The sequence below is a fragment of the Vipera ursinii genome (assembly GCF_947247035.1).
Source record: "Vipera ursinii genome assembly, chromosome: 1".
NCBI classification, from domain to species: domain Eukaryota; kingdom Metazoa; phylum Chordata; class Lepidosauria; order Squamata; family Viperidae; genus Vipera; species Vipera ursinii.
In genome coordinates, this window is record NC_139512.1 from 288832613 (window position 1) to 288849328 (window position 16716).

The 16716-nt window shown below is 35.5% G+C and overlaps 1 protein-coding gene across 1 annotated transcript in view; it reads right to left on the reverse strand.

Moving 5' to 3' along the window:
- Window positions 1–266: 266 nt before the first annotated feature.
- PLD5 (phospholipase D family member 5) overlaps window positions 267–16716 on the reverse strand; it is a gene marked incomplete at both ends in the record, with an annotated part of 86566 nt that continues 70116 nt past the window's right edge. The window contains 6 exons of the mRNA XM_083349929.1: window positions 267–499; window positions 844–958; window positions 1927–2092; window positions 3513–3652; window positions 6278–6475; window positions 7960–8087. Coding sequence (XP_083206055.1) covers window positions 267–499; window positions 844–958; window positions 1927–2092; window positions 3513–3652; window positions 6278–6475; window positions 7960–8087 — 980 coding nt within the window. The remainder of the gene's footprint in view (window positions 500–843; window positions 959–1926; window positions 2093–3512; window positions 3653–6277; window positions 6476–7959; window positions 8088–16716) is intronic.

The window sequence follows — 16716 nt, forward strand, 5'->3', positions numbered from 1 at the left end:
GAATCAAGCATGCTTTTAAATATGAATATGTCCAAATCAATAGCAAAGCCGAAGAGACATTCATTGTCAGCAGTAACAAATCTAACATTTGTAAATAATACAGTATACAGAATATAGTTTAAAGAACATTTTATGTAAGTGTGCTTTTTTACTATAAATTTTTTTATTTTTAAAAAAGTCTATTGTCCATAAATAAGAAAGTGGCAGTCAGCATCAGTCCTGCTCTATTTCTCCCTTGGCTGTGATGCTGAACAGTAAAAGAGGTGTCAGTTCATATTGCTTATGGCAGACTTATTGGCTGCAGCTTTGCTGTGTTTGTAGATTAGGCAGTTTGAGATCTTTGCTGTTGAACTTTTAGCATAATGTGAATACCAGTCCCTTTCAAATACAGCTTTAAGTTGTTTAATTATGCTGGTTTTGTTCCCTATGTCTGCATGGTTGATGACAAGACCAGCTCCAGCATTCTGATTAAAATAGGTCCCAACCCAGTCAAAATTACCTACAAGGTAAATGAAAGGACAATCAAAATTATGTAACAATTGGAAAACATTTTTTTCTTAATTAAACTTCAGGCTGATAGTTTCTATTTAATATAGAGGCAGATTGAATTTACTTTCTCCATGACAATCTCAGCTTCATACGTAAATAGGTTATGTCACATGCTAATTTTTTCAAATCTAACGCTTACTAATAAAACAAGATTGTATACATACATATACATATATATATATATGTATATACAGTATGTATATGCTTTATACTTAATCAGTTATTCTAGTTTCAAAGCAACAAACAATATATAAATAATCAGACTGGAACTGGCTCATTCAATTCTCTACTTACCAATATAAGCAGCTCTATCAGTCACCACATATTTATTGCGATTTAGCTTGAGAAGAGAAGAGTTTTTTGGCTCCTTAATAAAGCATGCACCTTCTGATTCAAGATCAAAGAATTTCTGTATTAAATGAGAAATACTCACTTAGAGATAGCTAGTCCCAACATTGCTGAAGGAACTTTAAATTTAAAAATGGCGATCTATCAAATTTGGAAAAGGGAAAATAGAATCTATAAAAATATTATGAAATAACCTAAATTTACAGAGGTTTTGATTGTACTTTGCAAAACTTCCACATTAATAGGAAAGTTGATTTTCAAAAGCTTGATACTTTATTGCTAATTGTGATTATGTAAACGGTAAGTAATTCATAAAAACAGTAACTAGCATGTCCTCAAACTGACACCCTAATTCCCCACTATTACTTTGATACAGCCTAAAATAAAACACTGGAAGATTTTCACTATGTTATTATTAGTTTTATTTATTTTTCTGGATTAGGGAAGTAAGCAATTTCCTAAACCACTAATAGTTTTCCTAAATTACATTGAAAACCTAACCCAGTTTGTCTGAGACTGGACATAACTATAGTTTATAGTTTAAATTAGTTTTAAAAGAATCAAAGCCTTCCTCTTTAAAATAAAAGAGAAAGCTGTACTGTACTCAAGGGGAACAAAGTTACAATGGTTCTTTTTAGGACTTTGCTATCGGAGAAGAATCGTATTATTGAACAATACATTTGTTCAGGAGAAGAGAAAGAATATTCCGAGAAGGCTTCTCCACACATATTATGAAGAAAATTATGAAAGATTCATAGAATCAGAGAATCAACATATACCAAAACCATAACCATGCTTAATTGGCAAGAGGAGAACCAAACATAATTTGAGCAGAGAATGGGCAGTGAGAATGATAAGGAAACTTGAAATAATGACCCTAGCTTTCCATTATTAAGAGGAAAGAAGACCATGTTTTATTTTGCTGTGGATTTACAATGGAATTCATATGACTGAGATTCAACATGATTGCTGAAATGTACTAGAATATTGTTTTAGCTAGGTAAACAAACAACACGAAGGAATACTTACAACTTTTAAACTACAGTCAGAAACGTCAGTGCAAATTGCTTTAAGAGATGAAATAAAGTTAAAAGTGAGGGGATTTGTTTCTTTGGAGAAACTTATAAGGAGTCGCACTTTAATATTACGTAGAATCAGTGCTTCTCTGATCTTTCCATCCAAAAAAGGCCAGTACCTATAAAAAAAAGCAACCTATGTTATTCATTTTTTAAAAAATGAAAAGCCAGGATTTGTGATGTAAAAACCCTAACCAAGGAATTCTGAAGTACCATGACTATCATAAAATCTCTCACATTAAAATTCCTGAAAGCCAAGAAACAGGTAGCTCTTAATCTTATGCAGGACCTTCATCAAGGTCAAACTGTATGGCTAGACCGGGGGTCTTCAAACTTGGCCCTTTTATGACTTATGCCTGGCTGAGGAATTCTGGGAGTTGAAGTCCACAAGTCATAAAAGGGCTAAGTTTGAAGACCCCTGGGCTAGACAATGAAGTGGAAGTCAAAGAATGGAGACAAGTTGAGTTAAGAGGGTGATAATGATCCAGGTCTGCAAGTACTGTGTTAGTTAAAATAGAAGTGTTGTAGGAGAAATTTCTGTGATCAAACTGGTAATATGATATGGTATATTCTTTCCTTTTTCTTGCATAGAAAAAATAGAATTTCTCGTGGTTATACTGACTTGGGGATAAGGGGGCAGGTTAGATTGCTTTTTCCTTAGGACTTTATGTGTACATAATAAAAAAAATGATCCTAGTAGAAGTCACTTCTAATTGACAGGTTATATTAGGAAATCAAGTTATATATTTTCCCATTGAAAACATAATGTGTGATAACTAATCTGAATAAAGGATGTATTAAAAATAAACATTAAGCTGGAAAATTAGGAAATAAACATTTTTGATAGTACACAACTTATTGCTTAATAAAATAATGAATTATTCTAGCTATAGAACTGCAAAGAAAGAAAATATATTTGCAGGATTAGTGACTAAATCTCAGACGTGCTCAACAAAATCTACAAAATCTATCTTTGCAGGCTTGCTCCCTTTTAGTTTTGGTGGGACTTAACACCTTCTACAGTTTCCAGCCAACAAGTATCATAGGAATTCTGAAAACAGAAGTCCAAGAACCAGTGCTTTTTTGTAAAAGAAAAAGGTGCCGGAACTCACACATGTCATACACCCCGCCTTGCCTACCCTACAAGGTTCCATCCAAAAAAGGTGCCGGAACTCCGTTCTGAGCGTTCTATGAGAAAAAAAGCCCTGCCAAGAACTATTTGAATATATTATTTATTTGTTAGATTTACATCTTGTATTTCCCCTAGGAATTCCAGGGAATACATAAGGAGATGTTCTTTCATTCTATTCTTGCAAAATCTGTGAAGTAGGTAGCTGGCCTAAATTTATCCAGTGAATTTGAATGCTTGAGGGAAGGTTTGAAATTGGTTCTCCTCTATCTTATCCTAACATTTTAATTGTTCTACAACATAAGCTTCTGAATGTGCTAAACTGGAAAAGAGAGTTCTTACCAAATGCTGTTCTCAGAAAATATATTTATATAACAATACATAAAAGAATATTTCTGGTGTCTACTCACCTTGTCTCATTTATTATATTAACAATAGGCAGATAGTCCATAACAGCTATGTATATAAACTGTTCAGCATTATCTACCACACTATAGATTGCATCAGTATCCAGAGTCCTGTCTTTAGGGCATAGGAGCTTTGGAGAATTCTGTGGAGAGAAGTTTAAAAACATATTTAAAAATATAGTAGATATTTCAGTTTTTTTTGTGCAGAATTATAAAACCATTATACCCGTAATAAGATGGCTTATATAACTTTTAATATTTTGATAGTGTTTATTATGATGTCTTATCAATACATTTTGTGTTACAGTATATGCTACTGTGACAGTATTTCTGTTCTGAAAAGCAGAATAAAATAGTTACCTCTGATTCTCTAATAAAGGTATTATTTGAATTCATAGCTATTCTGTGTTAAAAAAAAATAATGCAGAAGTTATTTAAATCCTGTAATTGCAAAATCCATCATTAGCTCTAATGGAGTCTTGAATATAATTAAAATATATGTTTGCAACTACAAATTTATAATTTTCTGTGGATAAATTGGGGATACTCCAGAGCAAATGCTGGATGGGCTGGAATAAAAAAAAAGTGAAGAGAATTCCATTTGTGTGACCAGAAGGATTCTTGTGTTATATATTTCATTTCTAATTCAAATCAAAAGATTCTAGGCAGTTCACATTAGAGTAAAATAAAAAATAAATAAAAACATTAAAAAAATTAAAAAAGACTTCAGCAATATCATTAGCCAAAAATGTTTAATGGTATGGTATAAGGCAAAAAAGATAATTTTCTATTAATTATGCTTTATATATGGTGCAAGATTTATTATGTTGCAGCTCCTGCCCTCTGGAACATTCTCTCCAGAGATTCACCTAGCTCCAACCTGTATGACATTTAGGAAATTACAAAAAAAAAAATAGTTGTTCTTCCAGGCCTTGGTATAAGGCAGTGATGGTGAATCTTTTAGAGACCAAGTGCCCAAACCACAATCCAAAACCCACTTATTTATCGCAAAGTGCCAGGGCCGCATCAGCATTGTGGTGCCCTCAGGGGTGTGTGGGGTGTGTGTGGACCACTGGGTGGGTCTGTCTGTGGTAGAACAGCAAACCGGGTGGGTGTGGCCAGGGTGGGTGTGGCCACTTTGATGTTGCTTGTGGGAGGATGCCTATGGGGGCTGGACAGGATTGGGGGAGATCCAGGGAGTCTCTTGTGGGTGGGGCGGTCAGCAGGAGGCTCATCCTGCAGGGTGAGGCAGGGGGTAGGGTGGGGTGCCATTGCTGCGGGGCAAGGCAAAGAGACGCAGGGGCGGCTGCTGCCTGACACTATTGGCCCCCACGCACAGAGGCCAGCGAGTGCATGGGGGCATGCTCTACCACCTCTACTCGAGATGGCTAGCCAGCTGCTTCACCTCCTTTGTGCTGGGCAGGACTGACACTCTGGGCACTGGCGGTGGCCTAATGAACCTGTGCAAGCTGCTGGCGGCGGCAGGTGTGCCCACAGAGAGGGCTCTGAGTGCCGCCTCTGGCATGCGTGCCATAGGTTCACCATCACTGGGATAAGGCATTATGGAGCACCATAATTATACACATGAGTTTGCATAGAGAGAAATACTTTAAATCCACCTTCCCCTTTTAAAGAAGGGAAGAAATTTCAAATCAACAATGAACTTAGGTGTCAAATACTTCTATGGCTTTTGTCCTTGAGCAATGTCTGTAACTGAACAAGTGTTATCAGTGGAGTAGAAACATTATGTATCGATGTTCATCAGGGCAGCTTTCAAAATCTCAGTACATTCCTTGATGTGTCAGACCTGAGTTATAAATTTGGAGGGATTCACCTGTGCCTCGGCTAAGCTGAAATAGAATCTTTCCTTTCAACTGCAGGCTATCTTCAACAAATTTATGGGAATTTTCTATTTATTCCCTTTGTTACTGAGCTAACAGTATCACACAATAATATTCAGCATCTTCTCCTTCTTCTGCATGGCCAATATTAGGATTATAAGATAAAATACTATTGAGAAAATTATACTGTTAGGCTGCAGCCAAGAAAGATTGTTTTGCAAAAAAGGATTTAGCCGTTGTTTTTATTTTTACTAAAATAGGATTGATTAGTGACTTGAATAGCCTAATCAATGTAACAGTACTTTGGCTTCTAAATCTTCTAATTTAACTATCTATTGCTGTAAGGAAAGAAATATTTTAAAGGCAAGGAAAGAGGAAGGAACAGAAGAAAAAGTTAGTATTCAATTATCATTACAAATACAATTATTAGTAACAGCTGTGTTTGATTTGGTTAATATCTTTTCTGCTAGAACAAAGATCACAATTTTCTTCCTCTTATCATAGGCCCAAAAGATGTGATAGGAGGGCTGCTGTTCCTAACATTGCTTTACTAATAAGATATATCTTAGACACATCTTCTTCATTAAATTCATTTTTATTCCTTATTGCTGCCAGATTTTTTTCTGAGCAAAAGGAAATGACTGAAGAGTAGATTCTGAGGACATCCCACATCATGTATCAACAAACCACCTTCTCACACATAAAGACACAAGTCTTAACTACAGGAATATGTTGTTTGCTGCTAACCATGTTTTTATCTGAATGTCATCTAAGAGGGAGATGTGTGGTTAAGAAGTTTGATACATAAATAAAATTTATTGCAGTATTGGCTTTGCAGATATTGAGTATGTTAGGGATATGATTTTATGGGGAAGCAACTCAAGTAGCAGCTTAAACTTATCTAAAAACAAGAACAAATATACTCACTGAGACAAAGACTTCTGACTTGGTTTCATTCAACTTAAGAGGCAGTTTATTTTTAGTACCATACACGGCATACAGTCTTTTAGACCAAGTGGGTGGAACTTTGCTCCTGGATTTCAAGGAGATGTACAAGGCAAATATCCTTTGTAAATCTAAAACCAGGCAACTGCAGTTGTATAAGATGGTACCAAGCTCCTTCATCTGTGAAATCAAAGTATGTATTACTAGGCACATTGTCTATTATTATAAGAGCTCCAAGTGACAGGTTTTGTCTTCCTTTGCACCTATTTGTTGGTGCTGGAAATAATCAGTAATAAATAGCAAAAAGAATAGGACAGGTTTTCATATTGTAACAAATAGCTTGTAAGCAGATATTAAATTCTGCCCTGAGAGATTCAGCACATGCCTATTCTATATTGTAATTTAAATTGTTGCATAATAAACACTGATATAGTGAATACACAATATAAATATTAAATGATTGCAAAACACTTTTCCATTACAATTCCTTGAAAATTATTCATTTACAAAATTTTCCTTGGTTCTGACATCTGCAAGTCAACATAGGATACTATGTCTCTAGCATCAACTTCATTCATTCTGTATCAAACATGATTCCCTGCACATACTGCACATATGTTCCATTAACTCCTTTAAATCTCAGCTAGCATGTCAAACCTACAAGGAAGGCTGCTGTTAGTGCCAGAGGGAAAGCAATGCATGACAGTGCAAAAGTTTAGATTCTGATCCCTCCAGGTGGGACAAGATGATTGGGAAAAAGCTGAGCAAAATATGATTACAACGCATCATCTCAAGGGTGCTTTGAAGTTTGAAATTATGCACTACTGCTTTCAATATTAAATAAATATGCAAAAATGACTATTCTTTTACTGTGACAATCTTATGCCTTCAGAAGCTGAATATATTAACTAGGCTAATTTTAATTCAAATATTGAATTGTTTCTGATAACTATTATTTTTTAGAACTATGGAAAATGTAGCTAAATTTTATAACATATGGAAGCACTTGTCATTATCTTATGCAGGCTCTTTAGAAACATGAGTTTATCCCTCTTATGAAACAACAGCAGTAATCGGTTCTTTTAGAATCAAAACTATAGTTTTATAGCAGGGGTGGGCAATTAATTTTTCCAAGGGGCCGCATGAAAAACTAGAACTGTTGTGGAGGACTGCTGGTATAGTCACCCCACCCCTGCTACCAAGACCATGCAAATGCTGCCAATGCCCCACCCTCCCCACTGCTGATGATGTCCCAGACCCCAACACCACAGATACCTGACACTGCAAGCTAGACTGGATGGCCTGCAGGCCAGCTGTGGCTTGCGGACCATGAAATGCCCAGGTCTGACCTATAGGAAACAATGAGAATTGCCCCTTGTTTCTTTTTGGTAACAGGGCTACAAAAACAAGTGAGTAGCAATCAATGCAAAAAAAGAATTTTTTTACAGCCTTGCTAAAGAGTAGAAGCCAACAACAAAATCAAAAGTAATAGACTCAACAAAGTGTGGGAAATAACTTTATATATGATTGACTTGCAAGGCCGGTGTTTTGTGTGCAATTAGCTCACATGGTGTAATAAGATGGTGTATTGTTGCCACTTTGTTCCATAACAAAGTTAATTATGACTTTTTAAGAATTTATTTTACAGTTTAAAGAACTAATACCTGCCCCAATGAACTCCAATCTAAACTGGCACTTCCAATGTACACATGTTGCTTATCCACAATCCAGAATGATGACTGCAAATGACCATCATTATAAGCAGTTAAATTTACATATATCACTTCTGCACCTAAACAAAATAAAAATACAATTAGAACATATATTTAAATCATCATCTCTTAAAGATAATCATCATCATCATCATCATCATCATCATCATCATCATCATCATCTGAAAGTCACAGAGCCAGTAAGATATAGTTCTAAATTTCTGAGGCTGAAGTTGTAGTCCTAGAGATGTTTTAAAAATAGACTGATAGAAGTTATAGAATTATAATTACCCATTTGCAGACATTCACAGATTAAAATGTGTCTAGAAAATGTTTCTCAATTCATTGTATTCATTTTGATTATGAAGATGGCTTTGAGTTAGTAATTAAGTATTGACTGACACATGAAAGAAAATTATGCTAGGATAAACAGAGCACTTTGAATTCTTGTAAATGAAGCTTTTCTCACACAATAGTCTTGTCACATTTTCTGAATTTACAAAAACTAGCATCCTTCAACTTCTAACCATTTTTTCCTCTGTTTTGTCTTACCACAAAAAAACCTGCCCATGAAGAAAAAGATGGAATAACTGCCCAATATCTTGATTTACAAAGCTAGGGCCCCACTGATCCAAAAGAATAGTATATCATATCATTGCTATACTACACTGTACTACTGCACACTAAGTACAGTCTTGGAAGACACTGACAAAAAATGGCTAAATGGAAAAAAGTTATTACATTCCAAACCAAGAAAGAAAGAAAAAAATAGCTATAGCAAAGGTTTTAGAATGTAGCACAAGATAGATTATATTTTTAGAAGCCTGATATAGTGCAAATGATTTACGTTCTCTCCAAATAGAATGAAATGAATGAAAACCCATAGTGTTTTTGTTTTTGTTTATACATTAAAAGGAAAACACCTCTAGCTTTTCAATGAGAATTTTAACTCAAAAATAAGTATTCCTAATATGCAAATATTTTTAAAATGCCACAATGCACATAAAAATAAGCAACTGCACAAAACACTGTCAGTGCCAACTATATTGGAACTTTTAATATATTTACTAATAGAAGAAAGCATTGTTTAAATTATGGAATGATGGAATGTTACCTGCCAGGAAATATAATTGTTCCTGGAATCCCTCTAAAGGAGAGAGGCATGTCTACCAGGTCAAGATGGAGTAATTGCAGGTTGATGGCCATGAGCAATCAAGCAGAAGTCAAGTGCAGCATTTATGTCACTCCCATTTCTGTCATGATGCACCCATAACAAATGCTCAGGGTATCACCTCTTTTTTGCCTTATCCAACTGCTTCCTCTAGGCCAGGCATGCCAAACTCGCGACATCACGTGATGTTATGCAACATATCGGGACTTTTCCCCCATTGCCGGCAATGGGGTGGGTGCGGTTTTGGTGTGACGCATCTGGCCTGCGGGCTGGCAATTTGACATGCCTGCTCTAGGCTGACACCCTTAGAGTGCTACTAGAAGATGATGAAGAGTGAATCTGATTAAACACTGCCTTTATTATCAACGACAGTATTAGAATTAGAGCAGCAAAATGCAGTTACTTTCCCGTTCTTGTTGCATCCATGGACTGCTGTCTGAGAGCCTCATTTAGGGTAACCCAGTCCCAGGGAGAGAAAGAACTAAAAGTTCTAGGGAGATGAACTGGGGCTGAGCACCAAGGCTTTAGTTGATTCAGACAGATCTTCCAGATGAAAGAAAGCCAGCAGAGCAGCTATAAGATGCTAAAGGAAATTGACTGGTTATTTTGGCCAGCAGCGAGTGGAATTGACAGAAGAATTGTAACTGTGCTATTTTGGCTTGCAGATATGTAGCTTCCAAAAAGAAAATGCTAAGAAGCGCAGCTATAAAGAAGCTGCTGCAGTCCAGCCAAATTAGCCCAGTTATCTGACGATTAGTGGTAATGCCGTGTGATTGCAAGGACAGAAGATACTCTTGACCCAATGGTGACATTAATCTGAAAAAGTTTGTGTGCAGGTGGAGGAGGAACCTAACTTCCCACATAGTCCTGTCCTCTTCTCCAACTTAATCATGAGAAACAGAGGCTATCTACGAAGGATGGGACTTGGGAGGCTTGGAAAAACTAGAGAAAAACACGAGTTATTGCACTGCAGTGGCAAGCACTCCTATATAATTTATCTCAAAACGTGGGACAGAAAAAGCTTAAATGGTGACAAGAAAAAGGGGAAAAATATCAGAAAATCACATCCTGTCACCTTTCTCTGCTAAGGAACAGCTGTTTGTGAAAGCATTCAAAAGTAAAGCAACTGGCTGAGAAGATAACAAGATACTATTTTAGCAAAACAGCCAGAAGTACAGGCTAGAAAGATTCAACTTGGGAGAGGGGGTATCAGAGCTTCAACACTGTACTGAAATACATTTATGTATGTATGTATGCATGCATCCATGTATGTGTGAATGTATGTATGTACAGTATGTATGTATTATGATTTATACAGCACCTCTTCTCACAGCAGTGACTTCAATAAAAGCACATGCAAGCAGAAATAATTCAGTATGTTCCTTCAGATTTGCATCATCCAAAAAGTACTCACAAAAGAGCCAGACAATTATTTCCCCTTCAGACATCCAAAGTATCTTTCTTTTTTCATTTCTTTGTTGATCATGACTCTACATTCCATGTTGGAATCTTCTGTGCCAGGATTTTCCCCAAATAGACCCACAAATATTGACTCTCTCTTCCCAGCCAATAATGACCTTTCTTAGTAAGATAAAGAATTCCTAGACTGGTTACTATCCATGCCACCTGCATCATTTCCTGTTGCATATACAGTACCAATCTGTGCTAGCTAGGATCTCTAAAGAACATCAACAAGCAAGCCAAAAAATAATTGCCTGTTTCCTGCCCACTACAAGGTACATACAACGTACTAACACATACTTGGGATTGTTTTAATTCTAGAGATTAAGGATATAGGTTGATGCTGCTGAGGTATGCTGTAAATGTGGTTTCCAGAAAACTGATAAAGTATGATGGTGAAACTGTTTTGTGTGTGCAACTAATTAATAATTGTACCTTTTGATATGCCGATAGATCTTCTGGTGTTCATTTTGAAATATTAAAGAGGATTAAGGTTTATGAAGGTTTAGTGGATTATTTCTTTATTTTGCTTCCACTGGGGGCTGAAATAAAATAGGGCTGGAGATCATAGACCGCTCATACCTGGCCTTAGTTGTAATAAAAAGAACATTTAAAAATTAAATCAGAATGAAAACTTTGTGAGATGTAAAAGTATTACTTTCTTTTTAATGTATTATTTTAGAAGGAAGAAAAAAATAAATAGAGACAAATAATTTAATGCAGTTAAGTTTGTATACTTTGTATAATTTGATCCCAAATTATATTTAATTGGTAGTTGTGTATCATTAATTTCAAAGAAACTTTCTAAAAAAGACACTGAGATGTCTTAACTATAAATGACATTTCTCAGAGAAAAAGAATTCATTCTTTTTTAACTGTCTTTAGGAGACAAATTATTTTAAAAAGAGATTAACTGCATTCAGAAGAGCTTCTTTATACTGGATATGCTCCACTGGCTCAGAGGCAAAAGATCATATCTCCAGAGATTTTAAGCTACCCTTTTAGCATTTTTGTCAAAGGCCTGGAGATGGTCCAGAGATTCCATTAATGCAAAATCTTTGCACTCAAATAGGTTAAGTATAAATATAGAAGAATGCTCATATTAACAACATAAAGCTACTTTATTGCTCATCCAATTTTTAAACTGAAAAAATTATTTTTATTTTATCCAAGGCTATGATATTTAAAATAGTTTAATTTCTAGTAAGAGTTACATTCTATTAAAAGAAAATCAGAGTATTTCCTTCCTTGTCTGTCTCTCGTCACTGCTTTCTCATTTAATAATAACCATGAATAATTCTTTCTCCCTCTAACTTTTTTTCTTTTTTGCACACATGCAAACACAAAATGCCACATTTTCAGAACTGAACAGAATCCTAAAGGTCTTCTAGTCCAACCCCTTGCTCAGGCAGGAAACCCTATACCATTTCAGATTTACCTTCAGTATCTTTATTATTTAACACAATCACTGTTCTTTTCTTTTTGAAATATAAATGCATGTTTCAGGAGATCACTTTTTATAATAACATATACATTATTATAAAGTACATATTCAGTATTTTTTCTGTTTTTCATTGATTCTGTTTGTAGTCCAATGGCCAAGTCAAATAGGTGTAATTACTTAACCCAACACACAAATACAACTCCAGAGTTTTCTCTTTTGTACTATTTCATATATTCTTATATGTAAAGGCCATTTGTGTGTGTGTATAAACATATGGTTGTTGCTGTTTTTCTCAGCATTTACATCACTTAGTTGCAAAGTCCGCTTGTTTTGCAATCCACTCACCTTAACTAGTCCTCATCCAATTTAACATTAAACTGAGAAATAAGACTTCTTAAGACATTATAATTCTATAAAGTCAATATGTAAGGTGCATTCATGCCATTTTTCCTTTTCCCAAATGTCAGTATGTAGTAGTGTACTTATAGGAAAGAGGCCTTCACCTGATGAACTGAACAGGAAGAACAGGGTAGAACAATGACTGATGACCTTCTTTTACCGGTCTACTATAGAAAGCGTCCTCTCACACTGTATTGTGGTTTGGTATGCTGGCTTGACAGCCATGGATAGGAAGATACTACAGAGGGTGGTGAGCACAGCACAAAACATCATGGGCTGTCCCCTGATACCACTGGACGACATCGCCAGGGCCCGTTGCCTTGGAAGAGTGAGGAAAATTCTCAGGAATGACTCACACCCTGGTTGGTACCTCTTTACTCTCCTACCATTGGGTAGGAGATATAGAAGTATAGTCAGCCACACCAACAGGCTGAATTACAGTTTCTATCCATGGGCTGTCATGCTCCTGAATGGAAAATAACTCTATGTATGATAGACTTGCGGGGCTGGCGCTTTGTGCAATTAGCTCACATGGTGTAACAAGATGGTGGGTTTGTTGTCATTTCACAATAGTCTTCACTTTCTGGGACTGCTTAGTTTTGAAGAGGAATTACTATTTCCTGCCTTAATGGTTATCTCTTCATAATAATTGCTATTAGGGATGGGTATACATTAAGCACATAAATTATTAGGTTCCATGGTTGAAGAAAATATTCCAATGGTTTGGATTTATTTAATTGCTGCATAGTGAAATACAATTTTCTTAAAATAGACTCTGTATTTCTCTTCAACTATTCGCATAGGTTAATTTACATTGTTCATATATTTGAGTATTTGCAAGTTACATTTTCTAATATTAACCTACTTTCCAGCATCATAGTACAGTATATCTCTCCAATCATAGGAAAATTAATGTTTTCTATATTCTTTCTTGTGTACCAAGTTTCCTTTATCTGCCTCATTATTCTAAGTATAGTTTGTGCTTTATATTATCATCACATAGGCAATAAGCATTTTGCAAGTGTTTATGCAAACACGGTGGCTCAGTGGGTTAGGACACTGAGCTTGTCGATCAGAAGGTCGGCAGTTTGGCGGGTCAAATACCGAGTGCCGCGTAACAGAGTGAGCGCCTGTTACTTGTCCCAGCTTCTGCCAACCTAGCAGTTAGAAAGCACGTTCACGTAAAAATGCAAGTAGAAAAATAGGGACCAGTACGGTGGGAAGGTAACAGCGTTCCAAGCGCCTTTGGTGTCTAGTCATGCCGGCCACATGACCACGGAGATGTCCTCTGACAAGTGCTGGCTCTTTGGCTTTGAAACGGAGATGAGCACCGGCCCCTAGAGTCGGAAACGACTAGCACCCATGTGTGGGGGAAATTTTACCTTTACCTTATGCTCAAAGATAAATATGGCACATCCTACTGAGAAATAAAGCTGCATAATATATCTTTATCTCTCACATATATAATATACTTCCCAGTTTAGACCTAAAATTTGCATGGTAGATTTTTATTTTTTTGTTTTCCCTTCATCCTTTATGGTGATCACCTACCTCTGATTAACATACATACATCATTCTGCGCCATTTAACAATAAGCAGAATTTTCACAGTGCAGAAATGGAGCAAGAATTAGGAAGCCACAAGAATTAAGGCATGACACATTAAATGTACAAGAAGTATTAAAAATTCTAGTTTACATCATAATTCACTACATCTTGATACAGATACCTTACGACAGGCAGCTTATGCCCTGTTTTCTACCAGCATCTGCATTTCTTAAAATATAGAACACTGACACAGACAACCACTAAATACCGCTGAAGATGTTACCTAGCCTGGTAACAAAACATTTGGAAACCAACCCACAAGCTCAGAGAACCAACCTTCACCCTCATCCTACAACCAAACTACAGATATTCGCTACTATGTCTTAAAAGCTTGTGTATTCATCTTCTAGTCTTGAATAAACACTGTCCTAAAGAACAGAAATTCATCTACTTGCTTTAACTCTTCACATTTATACATAACATATACAGTGAGTGACTCCATTTTCCTGTCAAATACAATTGATTATCTGAAGCATTAATCTTTGGGCCATACTCTTCATGGTCTCATATAATCTATCTTAAATCTGCTGCAATTTGTTTGGGCATCCTTTGCATACAAAAGCATTCTACACAGACATTCACATTCCCAACTAACATGCCTGTAATGTCACCACAATTATTCCATTATGTATTTGGTCCATAAATGCCTAAATCACACATAGGTATTATCCCACACATTACTTCTTGTTCTATGCTGAAGCATTCCATTTAATCGAGAGGAAGTTTACTTCCATCATTTACTGCTTTTATTCGCTTTTATCATTAGTTTTCTCTAACAGAGTGTTCCTTCTCACATTAAATGTGTTTCTGAATTACTTCCTAAAAAGTGGAAGTCTGGTCTGCAAACCTCTTGCCCAATAGATAGCACAGCTTCCCAATTTTATGACACATTTAACAGAGTATCCTATAAATGTTCTAGGTGTATGGTGCTGCATGATATATTTGAATAGGCTTGCTAAATAATTTGGAATTTCTCTTTCTCCCCATTTCAGATATAACTGAACAGCAAGATAAAGATAGCTTGAAATAAAATCTGGAGGGCCTACCTTCTATATGCCTTAGATTTGTGCTCAAAAACTCATAACGTGGGTCTGCATATTTGAAATACTCTTACTGGCACTTGGTAAAAGGGTAGAGAAAACTTTTCTACAGTAGCAGCATGTAATAAAATGACTGTATGCATGAAAAGCCCACTTACTATAATGTAGTTTCAGGTAGGTTTCATGCTGCTTGTTCATTTGAATAGGACTTAACGGTTCCAGGTCAGCTAACAAGTCTATGAAAGACCTGGGAGTAAAATTAAAGTTTACATCCAACTATAAGTAGAATTCACTGGATCACACTGAACCCACAAGCGTCAACATTCAAATATAGAAGCTCCATGGGAATTTAAGGGAGATTTTTTCCCATTTTTCTTTTCCAATTTTTTTTCCTTTTATTTATGCATGACTAAATTTTCACATTATTTTCTCATTCTACGATAACTTACCACCATTCTGTTGGCCATCTCATCACAGCATCTGGTTTCACACCTCCCTGCAAAGTGAATGAGAAAATGAGCCTGATTTTGATGTGAATTACAAAGAAGTTCTAGAATGGGAGTTTTTTCTTTTCTTCTTTCTTTTTTTTTAAAAAAATGTTTACTTCCCCCTCCCAAATAGATGCAGTGCATCTAACCTTAGGTTTCAGAATATTTGCTAATAATAAAAGCCCTGAACTTGTTTCTCTCCCTGTAATATTTGGTTAATGAAACTTTGTACAAAAATTAGCTTACATTCCCATAGAGCATCTTGAATAATTGAATGTTGACACGATAATGGTTTAAAGTATTGGTGAGTTGAATGTTGATGAATGTGTATCTTCACTAGGTAACACAGTAGACCCTTTTAGTGCCTGACATGGACACAGTAAATGATGAGAGTAAATTATGAGTTACATAAAAGCATAAAAACCCTATTAAAATAGTAACAAGATAAAGATATAGAGAGATAACTGCGGTATTTCTGCGTTTCTATAAATGTAGTATGAAGAACTGAGATAGGTTATTAGAAGGAGAAATCTACACCTGATTGAAAATTATGGAACGTTTAAACTGCTTACACATTATTTTTCACATTAATAAACATTAACATTCTTAACTTCTCCATAAAACAGATTACAATTTAGGCAAATTCCAACAATGTCCTCCTTGCTATCCTTGCATTTTTAAGTAATTATATTTGTTAAAATAGCAATTGTAAAATAACTTGTAAAATATTGGGGGGGGAAATACTTGGGACAAAGAAAAAATTAGGGGTTTGATTTTTTAAACTATTTATTTAGTTATATAATTATATAATTTAGTTGTAGTATATGAAATCATACCAGCAATACAAGACCATTTATTTTTAATTAATTGCCACTACAAGCAGACAGTCTGTATGCTGAGAATGTAAGAAGCACTAGATTTGCATGTAATTTAAAAAACACAACATTTGGCTAACTTCTTAATACTTTGTCATATGCTACAATCATGCAAATGCTCTTAAATATAAATGCTTATAGTGCCAGGAACAATTTTTGTGGAATTTCTAAATTTAATAATAATGCAGACAAATGAAATACTTTTTCTTTAAACAAAATAAATG